The sequence below is a fragment of the Dendrobates tinctorius genome, unplaced genomic scaffold (assembly GCF_039654945.1).
Source record: "Dendrobates tinctorius isolate UK_male_01 unplaced genomic scaffold, ASM3965494v1 ptg000164l, whole genome shotgun sequence".
Classification (NCBI taxonomy): Eukaryota; Metazoa; Chordata; class Amphibia; order Anura; family Dendrobatidae; genus Dendrobates; species Dendrobates tinctorius.
Genome location: NW_027361831.1, coordinates 992,075 through 1,010,334, shown reverse-complemented (window position 1 = coordinate 1,010,334; position 18,260 = coordinate 992,075). Strand labels below are relative to the sequence as shown.

At 45.6% G+C, this 18,260-nt stretch overlaps 1 protein-coding gene across 1 annotated transcript in view; it reads right to left on the bottom strand.

Moving 5' to 3' along the window:
- Positions 1-16,739, bottom strand: part of LOC141053011 (uncharacterized) — a 109,728-nt gene extending 92,989 nt beyond the window's left edge. Inside the window, exons 1-6 of the mRNA XM_073550340.1 lie at positions 16,612-16,739; positions 14,337-14,497; positions 14,027-14,206; positions 13,818-13,941; positions 13,637-13,734; positions 13,348-13,450 (exon numbers count right to left, since the gene is read on the bottom strand). Coding sequence (XP_073406441.1) covers positions 13,348-13,450; positions 13,637-13,734; positions 13,818-13,941; positions 14,027-14,206; positions 14,337-14,414 — 583 coding nt within the window. The 5' untranslated portion in view covers positions 14,415-14,497; positions 16,612-16,739. The remainder of the gene's footprint in view (positions 1-13,347; positions 13,451-13,636; positions 13,735-13,817; positions 13,942-14,026; positions 14,207-14,336; positions 14,498-16,611) is intronic.
- Positions 16,740-18,260: the final 1,521 nt, after the last annotated feature.

Genomic DNA, 18,260 nt, shown 5'->3' with positions numbered 1-18,260 from the left:
ACAAATTAAATAACAAATGAAACAAGTATCAGAGGCGCTAAGCGCTATACATCGGAATCCTAAGCAGCAAATAATAGACAAAACCACCTAGTTTGTCCAAAAGATACACAAATCATTTATAATAAAAATACTATTTGCGCTAGAAGGATATCCGGGAAAAAAATAAAGTAAAATATGCACACACAAAGATGCCTGCAGGAAAATGATTAAAAATCCAAAATATCTAAAAGACCTACACAACGGTAGGTTTTATCCACAATACATGCACAACAATGCCTGCACCAATGGTAAAATAGCCATAAAAAATAATTAAAATTAAAAGCCAAGTAACTACTAAAGACAGATCATACACAGATCCAAAAATACCTTTGTCTGAGCAAAGCGTTGAGCAGTAGAAAGTTCTTGGCTACTAGGATCCAATAGAAGAGCACCGGTACATGCGGCAACACAGGTAGGAATATAAATTTCCAAATGCTCCAAACACAAGATGATATCGTGGGTATTGGACGCTGTACCGGCCGGTGACAGACATCCCGCTTACCGCGTGCCAGCCACTAGTAGAAGACGGTAAGGGCACCGCGTGTAATCTGTAGCCAGCGAGGTGAAGCAGAAAGGAATCCGCGAATTCCGAAACGCGCAAGACATTAGTGTGGTCTATTCAGCGCTCCTTAGCCAGTCATGTGATCCTACACGTGACCGTGACGTCACGCGAGGTCCTGCAGGTTTCTGCTTCACCTCGCTGGCAACAGCTTACACGCAGTGCCCTTACCGTCTTCTACTAGTGGCTGGCACGCGGTAAGCGGGACGTCTGTCACTGGCCGGGACAGCGTCCAATATTGTCAAATATTCCCAATAAAGGCTTCAACTCAGTCCACAAAAAAAGCAAGCCATCACTCAGGTCTGCCATCTGTTAACTGAAATATAGGGGGCGTCTACATTACTGGTAGTACAAAGGCTCTGGAAAAACAAAATAGCTCCCAAATCCAAATGCCCCCTCCCTTCTGAGCCCCACAGTGTACCTAAATCACATATAGCATCCACATGTCTGGCATTTCTGAAACGATGAGAGCCCGCCTAACTTACGGGTGCATGCCTCCAGAAGCATGGGCTGGGCATAATGTACTGGTGACTTCAACGTAATGGTCACTACAGCAGCAGTTTTCAATTTTTACTCAACAACATTCATTGCTGCTCGTTTCTGGAAAATACCCATGGAGTCAAAATCATCACTACACCTATAGATAAATTCCCAAAGGGGTATAATTTCCAAAATGGGGTCACTTGAGGGGGGATTATGCTGTTCTAGCAAATTAGGGGCTCTGTATATGGAGTCCTCAAACTGTTTTAGGAAAATCTGCGCTCCAAGAGGCAAATAGCTCTCTGTTCCTCCAGAGTCTCTCCATATGGCTAAGTAGCACTGTACAGCCACATAAGGGGTATTGCCACGTTCAGTACAAATTGTGGGACAAATTATGGTGCCAATTTTACCCACTTCTTGTGTAAAACTGTAAAATCTGGGACTAAAACAAAATTTTTGTGGTAAAAATGTAGTTATTTTTTCTTCACTGACACACCCTAAATCAATTCATTGAGAGGTGAAGTTTGTAAACTGGGGTCATGTATGACGGGGTCTGCTGTTCTGGCACCTCATGGGCTCCCCGCAGTGGGTCATTGTACCTGCATAACAGTAAAAAAACCTGCATAACAGTAAAATCTGGCGCTCCTTGCCTTCTGAACATGGCACTGTACCTGAAAAATATTTCCCGATTACATGTAGGAGTATTGGCGCACTCAGGAAAAAATGGACCTCAGTTTATTGTAAAAAAAAATCCTATTAGCCCTAAAAAAAAAAATTAAAACCTTGAGGCTAAAACAACATTTTAGTGGTAAAAATGTAATTTATTCTTTGTTCACTGCAAAATGGTATAAAATTCTGTGAGGCACATGTGGTGTTAATATAATGACCCCTAGATGAATGCGATGAATTCATTGGGGAGTGTAGTTTGTAAAATGAGTTCACAGATAGGGGATTTTTGTTGTTCTGGAACCTCAGGGACTCTGCCAATGTGACATTGCACCCTCAATGCATTCCAGTAACGTCTGAATCCCAATATGGTGCCTCTTCCTCTCTGAGCTTTGCATTGTGCCTCAAACGTAGTATTCCCCCACATATGGGGTATCTGCGTACTCATGAGAAATTACACTACAAATTGTATTGTGCAATTTCTTCTGTTACCCTTATGAAAATGCAAAATTTGGGGCTAAAATAACATTTTTTGTGGGGAAAATGTGATTTTATTATTTTCACGGCTCAACGTTAGAAACTTCTGTGAAGCACCTGGGGGTTAAAGGTGCTCACCACACATCTAAATACAGTTATGTTAGGTATGGAAAGTATTCAGACCCCTTTAAATTTTTCACTCTTTGTTTCATTGCAACCATTTGGTAAATTCAAAAAAGTTCGGGGGGCGTGGCCTGAGCGGCATGTGAGGAAGACGTGTGCCCGCTGAGCTCCCGCATATACTTGCTTAATTCAGCCGTTCCGTCCCCACAGCACGGCTAGTATAAACCCTGGAGGCTGCACCGGAGACGGTAGACACCGCGGGGCACCGGAGATCGCTGCTTCACCCCAGGATATGGGGAAAAGAGGTCAGAGAAGGGTGGCAGGAGAGGCCGGAGCGGGGAACCAAGATGGCGCCGCCGCCGCAGCGCGCGCCTTAGAGGAGGCCGCAGAAGACAGCGCGGCTAGGAACAGGGCAGTGGCGGCCAGGCTGCAGCGCTTTGCCCGCACGGCTGAGGCAGAGCAGGAGTCTCTCCAGGACTCTGATATGGACCAGGAGACTGTGGTGGAGGACATGAGCCCGGGAATGGGGGAGGAGGAGGAGGCTGCCCATGCCAGAGTGCAGGGGGGGGGAAGGGAGCTGAGCCTAGCTGGAGTGATCTGGTGGAAAGAAATAAACAGCACCTCACAGCCTTGCAACTACAAGTTCCAGACGAGCCCACCAACAAAGATGTAATGCTGGCAGTGGTGCACTGTGGGACTGCGATCTCACATGTCCTGACACAACTGGGCTTTCTGCAGGAGTCCATGCAGACTGTGCGACATGAACTGCACAGTGTTAGAGACAGAACAAGCCAGCTGGAAAAACGTATGGGTGCTGTGGAGAATTCGGCCTCTGACTTAGGACAGCATTGTACAGAGCTCAAGAAGGACATGGCAGCTGTCTGGGCTAAAACTGATGACCTTGAAAATAGATCCAGAAGGAATAATGTTTGTATTGTGGGCATGCCAGAGCACTGTGAGGGAAAGAATCCTACTGCCTTCATTGAAACATGGCTTAAGGAAAAAGTAGGTGAGGACAATCTAACACACCTATATGCAGTGGAAAGAGCACACAGAGTCCCGACTCGGCCCCCCCTCCCTGGTCATCCACCAAGACCTGTGCTGGCTAAAATCCTCCATTATAGAGATAGAGACGTTATCCTTAGATACTCAAGAGAACACCCTGACCTTACAATAGAAGGATCCAGAGTCTCCTTTTACCTGGACTTTTCGCCGGAGGTTCAGAAGATGAGAGCGAAGTTCACAGACATCAAGAAGCGTCTGAGAGCCTGTGGCGTCAAGTACTCCATGTTTTTCCCGGCTAAACTGCGTGTTGAGGCTTGGAATAAAATCCACTTTTTTCTGGACCCCAGGGAAGCCGTGGACTGGTTGGACCTTAACGAGCGACAGTTGAAGAAGGAGGGGAAGGAGTAGGAACGTGGCTGATGGTATCTTGGCTCGCTCAGTTATTATGGTGCCTTGCGGTTGAAGTCTGCGGTCCTGAGGCAATGGACTGCCTAAGAAGTTATATTTTTGTTTATTCTTATATTACTCTGTTATATGCTGTTTTTTAAGAATTTGTGGTCCTTATGGGGCCTTGGTCTGAATATGGATAAGGAAAAATGCAAAGTGCTGTGGGGTTATATCCTGTCAAATGCGGGTAGTGAAAAGGAACTGAAGCGCCTGCTGAATGGGGTGGAAGGGTTCGACAGCACCCTTACTTGTTGCACCCTTGGTTCAGCCCAAGGAATTGTTGGAGGGTGTTCTTTGGGGGGAGGGGGGTGGGATTAGGTTCAAAATGTCCTTTGGCATACTTGTACATTTCAATATTGGCTATGGTGCGGCTGGGGGGGAGATGGTAGGCAATATGCTATGGTATGATAATGGCTGACTTTAAGATACTTAGTTGGAATATCAGGGGGTTAAAGTCGCCGGTAAAACGACAGGCCATATTCTCCTTCATAACGGACCAGAAGCCGGCGGTTGTTTGTTTGCAGGAGACGCATCTCACACAGGAGACGTTGGGAATCCTGGATAAGAGATGGGTACAGGCGGGCTTTCACTCTACTCATTCCCAATACTCTAGGGGGGTTAGTATATTGATTCACTCCAGGACTCAATTTAAGTGTCACCGGGTGGTGGTGGACACAGAGGGGCAATTTGTTCTTTTATCTTGTACAATCTTTTCTACCCCACTGGTGTTGATATCTATATATATACCTCCGCCATATAGCAGTAGAGTTATCTATAAGGTTCTTGCCATTCTGAGAGATTTTCCGGGGGTTCCGCGTATGGTGGTGGGAGATTTTAACAATATTCTGGATTCACACTGGGACAGGGGTAGCCATGAACCTTTGTGGCTGGGAGGTAATCTTACGCCATTTGGGGTGCTCGTGCGGGAGATAGCTTTGACCGACTTGTGGAGATGCCGTAACCCTGGTGTCCGTCAATTCTCGTGCTTCTCCTCTACTCACTCCTCCCTGTCTCGCATCGATCTGGCCCTGGGTGATGATCTTATGCTGGGAAAAACTTTAGAGGTTAAATATCTGGCGCGAACGGTATCTGATCATTCGCCTGTTTCAGTCATGCTTGGGGGGGGCGGGAACGGGAGGAGTGATAGACCTCTCTGGCGCCTCAACCCGTTTTGGCTGCAGCTAATCGATAAGAATAACGGCTTTATCCCTGAGTTGCAGGAATATCTTAGTTTTAACAGAGGCTCGACTTCTAGTGGGATCGTCTGGGAGGCCTTAAAGGCGTACTTAAGGGGAATGTACATACGAGAGATTTCTAAAATAAAGACCGCCTCCTGGGCAAAATCACAACTTGTATTCAGGGAACTGGAAGATGCGGAAAGGGCCCTTGCGACACAGAGCACACCTGCCACTCGGAAGCGGTTGGGGGAGGCGCAGTCAAAGGTGACCAAACAGACATTAGAGGTGGCGGCGCAAAAACGGCTGTTTCAATCTACTCAATATTTTGAGAGTGGGGAAAGTGTGGGGCATTTGCTTTCTGTCGTGACATCGGCACAGAGAGGGTCTGCGACTATAGCGGGTCTTCAGGATGTGAATGGGCGATTACTCACTGACGCACCGGGGATTTTAAAAATTCTGGAGACTTTTTATGCTGACTTATATTCCTCACATGCTAGGGCCCCGACGGAGGATGTTGTTGCCTTTTTGGAGGCTGCCAATCTCCCAAGGCTGACTCCTGAGGACAGACACTTTCTAGATAGACCTCTAAGTCTGGACGAGTTGGAGGAGGCTCTGGGAACCATGTCCAATAGTAAAGCACCTGGGGTAGATGGGTTGCCAGCTGAGGTGTACAAACGGTATAGAACGGTGTTGCTCCCTGCTCTATTGACAGTGTTTAATGATAGTTTGGAACGGGGTGTTCTCCCACCGTCTATGCGAGAAGCTGTCATCGCCGTGCTGTTGAAGAAGGATAAGGATCCAACTCTGCCCGCGTCGTATAGGCCCATCTCCCTGTTGACGCTAGACATTAAACTTTTAGCGAAGGTCCTGGCCATTCGACTCTCAAAAGTAGTAGCTGTGTTAATACAGAAAAAACCTCAAAAAAATTAATGGATCAAATATTCTGAAAAAAACCAAGATAGCAAAAAGAAAAATAAATTTGACCCTAAAAATTAACTTTTATTCCAATATTTAAAACCTGGATAGTACCAGTATAGGGAACAGGGTACATGATATTTTTGACATACAAATTGTGCAATATATCAGGGCACTACACTCGCCCTAATAAGCCCTAGTGCGTCCCTTCCTTGCCACGGAGGTTGGCACCCTAATATATGCGATATGGCGCCCCCGCTCAACGTCGGTGCTATTAGGGTCACCGACGTTGAGCGTGGGCGCCATATCGCATATATTAGGGTGCCAACCTCCGCGGCAAGGAAGGGACGCACTAGGGCTTATTAGGGCGAGTGTAGTGCCCTGATATATTGCACAATTTGTATGTCAAAAATATCATGTACCCTGTTCCCTATACTGGTACTATCCAGGTTTTAAATATTGGAATAAAAGTTAATTTTTAAGCTGTGTTAATACACCCCGATCAGACGGGGTTTATGCCCAACAAATCGACGGCTATGAATATTAGGAGATTGTACCTGAATATGCAGGTGAGGGCTGATAATGCCGGGAAGAGGGTGGTTCTGTCTCTAGACGCCGCTAAGGCATTTGATAGTGTGGAGTGGGATTATTTATGGGCGACGCTTCACTGTATGGGCTTTGGCCCGGGCTTTATTGGCTGGGTCAAGCTCTTGTACTCGGAGCCGAGTGCTCGGCTGAGGGCTAATGGTCAGTTGTCTGACCCTTTTTCACTTCATAGAGGAACAAGGCAGGGATGCCCTTTATCCCCGCTGCTGTTTGCTCTCGCGGTGGAGCCATTGGCCTCGAGGATAAGATCGGATGCTGGCATAGAGGGATTCCGGTATGGGGAGCATGAGGAGAAGGTAGCATTATATGCGGATGACCTGTTGTTATTTTTAGCGGACGCGGACAGATCATTACAAAACACGATGACACTTCTTGGGGCGTTTGGGGAGGTCTCGGGTCTGGTTATTAACTGGGAGAAGTCTGCGCTCCTCCCACTGGACTCATGCTCCTGCAGTGTGGTAGGTGTGCCGGTTGCAACGTCCCTCCAATATTTGGGCATAAGAATATCCAATAAGCTGACAGACTATGAGAGCCTAAATCTTGCTCCGCTGTTGGACAGGATCAAACAGAAGGTTAAGGCCTGGGCAAAGTTACACCTCTCTGTTGTGGGAAGAGTGAATCTGTTGAAGATGGTAGTTATGCCGCAACTCTTATATGTCCTCCATAACTCCCCTGTCTGGCTTCCCCAGAACAGGTTTCATAAAATTAATATGATTTTTAGAGAGCTCATCTGGCTAAAACAAGGTGCGAGAATTAAACTTGAACACTTGCAAAAACCTAAAGAAGAGGGGGGACTTGCGTTGCCCAACCCATGGCTTTATTTTCTGTCTTCTCAATGCCAGCATGTAGCGGGAGGAATGGAGGGCGAGTTGGTGGATTTGGTGGGAGGTCAGAAGATCCTTCAATTCCTAGTGGGGCGGGGATCACTGGTGTCGAGTCTGGAGTCGGGTAGATTTCGATCCCTTGCACTCAGGTTCCCTACGGTGCTTCTAATGGTTAGGGTATGGGATAAGCTGAGGCAGCTGAGAGGAATACGCGGTCTTACAAAGTACTCCCCCATATGGGACAATCAGCATTTGCCGTGCATGAAAACGCTCAGAGGCTTTGCTCACTGGAGGCGGATTGGCATATGGTGGGTGTCGCAGCTGGTGGAGGGAGGGGTCTTTAAAACTTTTGAGCAATTGGGACGGGAATTTCCCCTCCAACGCTCTATGTTTTATCAATATTTGCAGCTGCGTCACGCGTATATGGTGCAAGGCAAAAAAGCTGACCTAACCGTACACCACGACGTCATTGTTCATAGGCTTGGTATGCAGGGGTCCACCAGGGGACTGATTTCGATGGTGTATGGTGGCTTACTTGGACAGGTCCTGTCAAAGCATCCTATTGGTGCACTGACAAAGTGGGAACAACAGCTGGGTACGATAGCAGCGGAACAGTGGGACTCGATTCTACAGATGATTCCCAGATTGTCTTTTAGTGAGCCTGGCCGCCTGTCTCAGCTATATATCCTCTATAGGACATACAGGTCTCCCGAATGGTTGTTCAGTAGAGGGTTACGGTTGGATTCGAGGTGCCCCAGGTGCACGATGGATAATGCGGACATTTTACATATGATGTGGACATGCTCTTGCCTGCAAATATTCTGGATCGTGGTCCTTAGCCTTATACACTTGGTCACGGGACAGGATATTCCCAGGGACCCCACGATTTGTGTTTTGGGTTATGTTGATGAGGTGGGAGGGGATCAATACCTTAAAATTGCTGTGGCCAGAATGCTATTTGTGGCCCGAAAGCTGATAGCTTATCACTGGATTTCTGCCAAAATCCCCTCAAGAAAAGAATACATTAATAGGCTGAACCAAATATTATATAGGGAAAAGTTTGTGTACCTCAGGAGGGGTGTGCCGCATATTTTTGGGAAAATATGGGAGGGATGGTTGAAGGTTCCTGGCCTGGCTGCCTCAAATCTCCTAGATTAATGAGTGGGCCCTGGAGGTGGTCTCCTGTCGGTTGCTAATCGTCATTTCTCATATGATATGGTTGTGTGATGGAATTGGGTTTATTCGCTATGTACCAGTCTATATGCCATCGGACAAAGGGAGGGGGGTGTTATGGGGGAAGGGAATGTTTGACAACATGTTGTAAGTTGTACATGCCTGTCATTTCTAAAACTTTTAATAAAAACTATCTGATCAAAAAAAAAAATTCAAAAAAGTTCATTTTTTTCTCATTAATGTACACTCTACACCCCATCTTGACTGAAAACAAACAGAAATGTAGAATTTTTTGCAAATCTTTTAAAAAAGAAAAACCGAAATATCACATGATCATAAGTAATCCGACCCTTTGCTCAGACACACATATTTACGTCACATGTTGTCCATTTCCTTGTGATCCTCCTTGAGATGGTTCTCCTCCTTCATTGGAGTCCAGCTGTGTTTAATTAAACTTATAGTACTTGATTTGTAAAGGCACACACCTGTTTATATAAGACCTCACAGCTCACAGTGCATGTCAGATCAAATGAGAATCATGAGGTCAAAGAAACTGGCCAAGGACCTCAGAGACAGAAATGTGGCAAGGTACAGATCTAGCAAAGGTTACAAAAGAATTTCTGCAGTACTCAAGGCTCCTAAAAGCACAGTGGCCTCCATAATCCTTAAATGGAAGAAGTTTGGGACCACCAGAAGTCTTACTAGACCTGGCCGTCCAGCCAAACTGAACAATCATGGAAGAAGAGCCTTGGTGAGAGAGGTAAAGAAAAACCCGAAGATCACTGTGGCTGAGCTCCAGAGATGCAGGAGGGAGATGGGAGAAAGTTCCAAAAAAGTCAACAATCAAAACGAGGAAAAGAATCATGCAAAAAAATAGGATCACCACACAGTATCAATAGGTACAAACTAAGAGCAAATTTTATTAATGACAAGCCAAAAACAGCACACATTTAAAAACATTTAAAACATCCAAAAGATCCTAAATGGACTCTCCAAAGGGTGACAGAATATAACATACCGTAATAGATTTTAATATATCAGTAGACTGCAAATGCTGAAAGTGCACAGAGAAAAATAACTCTGAATAAATGCTGCCAGCATATAACCAACAATCTTAGATTATAAACCAGTGTAGCCCCCATATATGGAGCCTGCAGTGCAAAAGTTCAACCCTGATTATTACCATAAGCCAAACGGCTGAATGCCACAAGAAAGGGGTTAGTAGTGAATACACAATGATGCCCAATGCATCCTGCATGCTGGGCTACAGAAGCTGAATACGTCACCCCGTATAATAGTGATTGGGGGAACCAGTCAGTCGTCCCGTCATCTGAATAGCAGCGGTGCGGTCAGTGGTGATGTTGAGTCCATGAGGACTCAACATCACCTCTGACCGCACCGCTGCTATTCAGATGACGGGACGACTGACTGGTTCCCCCAATCACTATTATACGGGGTGACGTATTCAGCTTCTGTAGCCCAGCATGCAGGATGCATTGGGCATCATTGTGTATTCACTACTAACCCCTTTCTTGTGGCATTCAGCCGTTTGGCTTATGGTAATAATCAGGGTTGAACTTTTGCACTGCAGGCTCCATATATGGGGGCTACACTGGTTTATAACCTAAGATTGTTGGTTATATGCTGGCAGCATTTATTCAGAGTTATTTTTCTCTGTGCACTTTCAGCATTTGCAGTCTACTGATATATTAAAATCTATTATGTTATATTCTGTCATCTTTTGGAGAGACCATTTATGATCTTTTGGATGTTTTTAAATGTGTGCTGTTTTTTGGCTTGTCATTAATAAAATTTGCTCTTAGTTTGTACCTATTGATACTGTGTGGTGATCCTATTTTTTTGCATGATTCTTTTCCTCTTTTTGGTTTCTATATATGTCATGCAAGAGATCCCCTAGTGAATATAGACTCTAATTATTACTGTTGTGATAGTGCCCGCTTGCTCTTTTTATACAAAGTGCACTATCACTGCAGCCCTCCACCAGTTGGGCCTTTATGGCAGAGTGGCCCAACGGAAGCCTCTCCTCAGTGCAAAAACATGCAAACCACAAGCCGCGGAGACACCATCACATGTTTCTCAACGCAAGCAATGACTAGCCAGGTCTTTCCCCGGGAAGGAACAACCACGGGAAGGGCAGTCTCCAGTGAAGGAAACCACCTATGTCAAAACATGGTATCCATCCACAGACAGCTGTTTCGGGGTATTGCCCCTCATATGTGTGGAGTAGGAAACTGGCTAGTAGGAGCAATGCCTAGTAAAAGACTGTGAAAAATGGGGATGAAACATGTGATGGTGTCTCCGCGGCTTGTGTTTTGCATTCAACCCCATTTTTCACAGTCTTTTACTAGGCATTGCTCCTACTAGCAAGTTTCCTACTCCACACTGATGAGGGGCAATACCCCGAAACAGCAGTCTGTGGATGGATACCATGTTTTGGCATAGGTGGTTTCCTTCATTGGAGACTGCCCTTCCCGTGGTTGTTCCTTTCCGGAGAAAGACCTGGCGGCTTGTGTTTTGCATGTTTTTACATATTTCCCATAGGGGATGGGGGCATAGCTCTAGAATCACTGCGTTGAGAAACATGTGATGGTGCCTCTGCAGTGTTGGATGTTGATCTCCATGAGTTCATTCATTCCCACTTTTCTCCTCAGTGCAAGACACATGAAAGGCTGCATAGAGTTTGCTAAAAAACACATGAAGGACTCCCAGACTTTGAGAAATAAGATTCTCTGGTTTGATGAGATGAAGATAGACCTTTTGTGGTGATAATTCTAACCGCTATGTGTGGAGAAAACCAGGCACTGCTCATCACCTGTCCAATAAAATCCCAACAGTGAAAGATGGTCGGGGCAACATCATGCTATGGGGGTGTTTTTCAGTTGCAGGGACAGGACGACTGATTGCCATTGAAGGAAACATGAATGCGGCCAAGTACAGAGATATCCTGGATGAAAACTTCTTCCAGAGTGCTCTGGACCTTAGACTTGGCCAAAGGGTCACCATCCAACAAGACAATGACCCTAAGCACACAGCTAAAATAACAAAGGAGTGGCTTCAGAACAACTCTGTGACCATTCTTGACTGGCCCGGCCAGAGCCCTGACCTAAACCCAATTGAGCATCTCTGGAGGACGTGGAAATGGCTGTCCACCGACGTTCACCATCCAACCTGACGGAACTGGAGAGGATCTGCAAGGAAGAATGGAACAGGATCCCCAAATCTAGGTGTGAAAAACTTGTTGCATCATTCCCAAGAAGACTCATGGCTGTACTAGCTCAAAAGGGTGCTTCTACTCAATACTGAGCAAAGGGTCTGAATACTTATGACCATGTGATATTTCAGTTTTTCTTATTTAATAAATTTGCAAAAATTTCTACATTTCTGTTTTTTTCAGTCAAGACGGGGTGCAGCGTCTACATTAATGAGAAAAATATGAACTTTTTTTGAATTTACCAAATGGCTTCAATGAAACAAACAGTGAAAAATTTAAAAGAGTCTGAATAATTTCCGTATCCACTGTACATTCCTTGAGGGTTATAGTTTCCAAAAAAGGGTCACTTGTTGGAGGCTTCCACTGTTTAGGCACATCAGGGGCTCTCCAAATGGGACTTGACGTCCACTAATGATTCCAGGAAATTTTACATTCAATAAGTCATATGACACTCCTTCCCTTCCGAGTGCCCAAACACTAGTTTTCTCCCTCATATCGGGTATAGGCGTACTCAGGAGAAAATGCATAACAATTTGTATGGTGCAGGTTCTCATGTTACCCTTATGACAATGCAATATTTTTGGCTAAAAATATATTTGTTGGGAAAATTTGATTTTTGCGGCTCAACGTTATAAACTTCTGTGAAGCACCTGATGGGTTCAATGTGCTCACCACGAATCTAGATCAGTTCCCTGAGGGGTCTGGTTTCCAAAATGGTGTCACTTGTGGGGGATATTCACTGTTTAGACATATAAGGGGCTCTCAAAACGTGACATGGCGTCCGACAATTGTTCCAGCAAATTTTACATTCAAAAAGTCAAATAACGCTCCTTCCCTTCCGAGCTCTGTCGTGCACCCAAACAGTGGTTTTCTCCCTCCTATTGGGTATCGGCATGCTCAGGAGTAATGACACAACAAATTTGGGAGTCCATTTTCTCCTGTTATCCATGCCAAAGTAAAAAAAAAATTGTAAATTTTTTGTGAAAAAAAAGTTAAATGTTTATTTGTATTCCACATTCCAAAAATTCCTGTGAGGCTCCTGAGGGGGTACTAAACTTCTTGAATGTGGTTTTAAGGACCATGAGGGGTGCAGTTTTTAGAAATGATGTGACTTTTGAGTATCTCCTATCATATACACCCCTCAAAGTGATTTCAAATGTTACTTATTAACTATTTTGTGTAACATATCTCTGTGATTTAAGGGCATGAAAATTCAAAGTTGGAAAATTGTGAAATTTTCGCCAAATTTTTTTCACAAATAAACACAAGTCTTAACAAATAAATTTTACCACTATCATGAAATACAATATGCCATGAAAACACAATCTCAGAATCACCAGGATCTGTTGGCCTGATAATTAACTTGCAAACTACCTTCGGGGGAAAAGGGGTTAAATATCTGGGCAGCTAAGGGTCAGCATCTTCTAATTCCAGGGGATAGGATGGATTCACCAAGCTGTAAGTTGTGGTCAAAACAGGCATCACTCCATTAGAAGAATTTCCATGCCCAAAGTATTTGGGACAGTGGCAGAATGGTGACCACTTGATAAAACCTATAAATCAGTGACAGCCGGTGAATGAGAATAATCTGTGACTTCTCTGAAGTTAGCGGTTACTACTCACCTGGGCCTTTATCTGTAGGAATCTCCTCTTTACACCCCTCATCACCCCACGCATATGTCTCTGTAGTATTAATATGGGTCAGATCTTCACCCTGAAACAAATACTGTAAAAGTCACAGACAGATGGAGAAGTCACATCTATGATCAGCTCTAATCCTGCCATCTCCACTGCTCTCATTACACAAGTATAAAACATATAATACTGGTGGATAAAACAAGACTGAGCACAAGACCTTCACAGCCGTCTACACATCATAGGGGAGATCTCATGACACCTTCTCTCCATTTACCTGATGATCCTGAGGAGCATCGGAATCTTCTTGTTTACAGTCCTGTGGAAGAAGAGGATGGGGACATCTCTCTGGTGTTGTCCTCTTACTGGATAGAACTGGAGGAAACACATACAGGGACTGAATTCATTCTTTACATACAGATAATTATAGGCCATGTGTATTTAGTCCTGTCTATTACCTGGTGATGTGAGGGGCTGGGGAACCTCCATCATGACGTCCTTGTACAGATCTTTGTGTCCTTCTAAATAATCCCACTCCTCCATGGAGAAATAGACAGTGACATCCTGACACCTTATAGGAACCTGACACACACAATGATATATCATCATCACCCCGATCCCTTCATACCATTACTGTATAATGTCCCAGCATTCCCAGCAGTGTCACCTCTCCAGTCAACAGCTCAATCATCTTGTAGGTGAGTTCTAGGATCTTCTGGTTATTGATGTCCTCATGCATCAGGGGGTGAGGTGGAGTCCCTGTAATTGGGCTCAGGGGTCTTCCCCATCCCTCAGACACAGAGTCCTGACAGCGCCCTCTAGAGGTCTTCTTCACTACTGTGTAATCCTGGTTATGGAGAGACACATTAATAAATCTCACTACAGACATTTCCAGAGTCCTCACCTCTCCAAGTTCTGTCCATCTGTTATTCACATAGATAAGAATGATGTAATGTGACATCATCAGAATCTCTCACCTCTCCAGTAAGCCGGAAGAGGATCTCTAGGGTGAGGTGTAATATCCTCTCCACCATCTTGTCTCTGTCCCCATCCATCCTTGACTGGTCAATCAGGAAGAGTCTCTTATACAGAAAATCTACACTGAACGGATCTGATACTGATATTGTAGGGACCTGACCTGAATGGGAAGAAGATGAGGCCTATGTAACATCATAAAGAATTCTGTGTGATAATACAATTACTGGAGATAATAAAGGGAAACATATCAGGAAATAATGTAATGCGTAGATTTTCTATTTATAATCTATCGATGATTGGAAAATCCCTTTATCCCTCCTAGAACAATGGCCATACTGTTACAAATCTCGATAGAGGCTACATAACTCCTTAGGGTGCTTTCACATTGCGCACTTGCCCACTCTCAGTGGTCCTTTTGAGGCTTGCATCCGAACCTCCCCATGGGTGTATGTGTGGTCTGTCGTGCATTGTTTTCGGGCGTACACGCCTACTGGATGCAGACACCAAGACGTAATAGACTGGATCTGGGCGTCTGCTTCCAGTAGGTGTATACACTCAAAAATCTGCTTGACAGAGCACATATGTTGTCTTTGTCAGAACCATTATTATCAATGGCTCCTTCAACGCATACTCCCAAAACCCGTTTTGCAGGGGGTTCAGATGCAAGCTCTGACCGGACCACTGAGAGTGGGCAAGATAGCAATGTGACAGGGGCCTTAGATGTTGTGATCTATAGTGACATCTCATCCAGAAGGTTAAACATCGCATCGGCTTCGATCGCAGGATGTTGATAGTCACCATGGCAGCCAGAAAAAAATAACAAAGGTTCCGGTACTTGTAAAGTGATGACATGAAAACAATATTTCTTCCCAGTAATAAGATATTATTGTGGAAAAGTCAGACAAGTATTCTCTATACGTCATTGTTATCACAGTAATTGTATATGTAATAATCAGAAATAATAGAGAAGCGTCTGTCTGTCTCCTGCTCACCAAAAATATATTTACCCTTTCACCCCCAGGGCAATTTTCCGTTTTTTGCTCCCCTTCTTCCCAGAGCCATAACTTTTTATTGCTCCGTCAATATGACCATGTGAGGGCTTGTTTTTTACGAGACGAGTTGTACTTTTGAATGACACCATTGACTTTACCACATAATGTACTGGAAAATGGGGAAAAAATTCCAAGTGCGGTGAAATTGCAAAAAAAAAAAAAAGAGCAATTCCACAATAGATTTTGGATTTTTTATTTATCATGTTCAATAAATGCTAAAGCTAACCTGCCATTATGATTCCCCAGGTCATTACAAGTTTGTAGACACCAAACATGTCTAGGTTCTTTTTAAAAAAAAAAAAAAAAAAAATCGCACCATTTTCCGAGACCCATAGCGTCTCCATTTTTCGTGATCCCGGGCTGGCCAAGGGCTTATTTTTTACACGCCGATCTGACGTTGTTTCTGTACCATGTTGGGATAGATAAAATCTTTTGATCGCCCGTTATTGCAATGCTGCGGCTACCAAAAGGAGGTAATTCTCGTGTTTCGATTTTTTTTCTCGTTACGCCGTTTACCGATCACATTTAATTTACTTTCAATTTTGATAGATCGGGCGATTTTGAATGCAGCGATGCCAAATATGTGTGTTTTATATATTGTTTAGTTATTATTATTTTGAATGGGGAAAAAGGGGGGCGATTTGACCTTTCGTGCTTTTTTTAAACTTTTTTTTCTTCCACATTTTACTGGTTTCATTAGTCTCCTTGAATTGAAGCTGCGATCTTCTGATCTGATCGCCTGTGCTGCACAGAGCAGGAACTCAGCACTCCCATGTATAGCAGAAATCATCGTCTCCTATGAACGCCGGCTACGGGGCGTTCTACATTCTTCTGCAGATCCCCGGCTGTCATGACAACCTATCGGCGCCCTGTGCTCACATGACACATGCGGATTAGTGATGAGATTGACAGCGGCATGTAACTGGTTTACAGCCGTAGGTGAATCTTGGATCAGATCAGCTGTCGTGTGATGGGAAAGCTCTAGAGCCCGCATCAAAGGGAGGGAGACGACCTTGGATGTACCTACAGTATATGACCAAGGTCGTGAAGGGGTTAATAGAAGTCAATCAGTTGTTATACTAAAAAGCCTGAAACAGAGAAATGGGACGGAAAGAAAATTATAAAGGTCTGGGACACAGTGATGTCAAACTTCAAAAGATAATCAGCACTGAAGGGGTTACTGCCCCCCTGTGCCCAGTAATGGGGAATCTCCAGCACCTACCTCCACCTGCAGAGCCGCACTCCACATATATGGCTGTTCTGTGCGCACAGGACCTGGGATGAGGTCACAGGAGGGGAGGAGTCAGGGGTCACATGATCAGGGGCCTCAGTGTATGCAGGACTCTGCTGTGCTGGTTGTCATGGTGCTGGATGAGGAGAAGTTTCTGTGTGGGGTCAGGAGGGGTTTACAGGGTGGATGTAGCAGAGCCGCGTGTGTACGAGGTGTACGGAGCGGAGCCGCGTGTGTACGGAGCGGAGCCGCGTGTGTACGAGGTGTACGGAGCGGAGCCGCGTGTGTACGAGGTGTACGGAGCGGAGCCGCGTGTGTACGAGGTGTACGGAGCGGAGCCGCGTGTGTACGAGGTGTACGGAGCGGAGCCGCGTGTGTACGAGGTGTACGGAGCGGAGCCGCGTGTGTACGAGGTGTACGGAGCGGAGCCGCGTGTGTACGAGGTGTACGGAGCGGAGCCGCGTGTGTACGAGGTGTACGGAGCGGAGCCGCGTGTGTACGAGGTGTACGGAGCGGAGCCGCGTGTGTACGAGGTGTACGGAGCGGAGCCGCGTGTGTACGAGGTGTACGGAGCGGAGCTGTGTTCTTGTACAATGTGTACACAGCGGAGCCGCGTGTTTGTAATATATACACGGAGCAGAGCAGTGTGGGTACAATATGCACAGAGTGAAGCTGTGCATGTATGCTGTGTACGATGCCAAGCCATGCGTATGTGTATGCAGCAGAGCATGTGTGTGATTGTATGATATATATGGGTCGCCCTCCCAGGGCTGTGGGGTACTCGGTACCGGGCCGGTGTCAGCGGGATGTGTCACAGCAGCGGTGACCCGGTCCGTGGCCCTCTGCGCCCAAGTAATGGGGGAATGGAAATGGTGGATTATAGTTAATGGAATAGTTTGTGATGCCACCTGTGGTGTTCGGCAAGTGAGATGTTAAGCCGACGCTGCATGCAGATCCGCTGGGACTGATAGTATGGTGCAGCAAAGATGTAAAAGCTCCCCACAGGTGAAGCTGTAGTCCCAGGGCAGTGTAGATGTGGTTGGCACGGGGATGTAACAGTGCCGGAAGGGTAGGAAGCAGACAAAGACACAGTGGGGTGCAGTTTCTGTACCTTTACTTGATAAATGCAGTCCAGGGTCCTGATTACAGATGGTACCGGAGCAGGCTTGCCTGGAAGCAGCTCAGGATTCTCTCTCAGCAGAAGGGATGTGTAGTCTCCTTCCTAGCGCTTATGTGAATGAAGTACTCCTAGTACTGAGTTACACTGAAGTTCCTCCTAATTCTCTTCTACTAGCACTCCTCGTATGGCAGACAGCTGTAGCCGCTATTCCTCTCTTGGCTCACTCCGTGCTGTTGTGCCTCCGAGTATTAGATGAGAGTAGGGCATTTACAGCCTCCTACTCCTCTGGTTTCTGGTGCAGGACCGTGAGTATCCATACACCCGTGGAGACCAGGCTACAGTTCATGCGCTCTCACTGGGAGGGAGCTCTCTTTCCTCAGCTCAACCTCCAGCTTCTCTCCACACGTCTGCACACTTCACCCTCCACAGACTAACTGACCACTTCTTCCTCTTGGCCCTCAGAGAGCACTCCTCCCTTCAATTCCGGTTCAGAGTCCCCCCTGCTGGCCTGGAGTGGAAC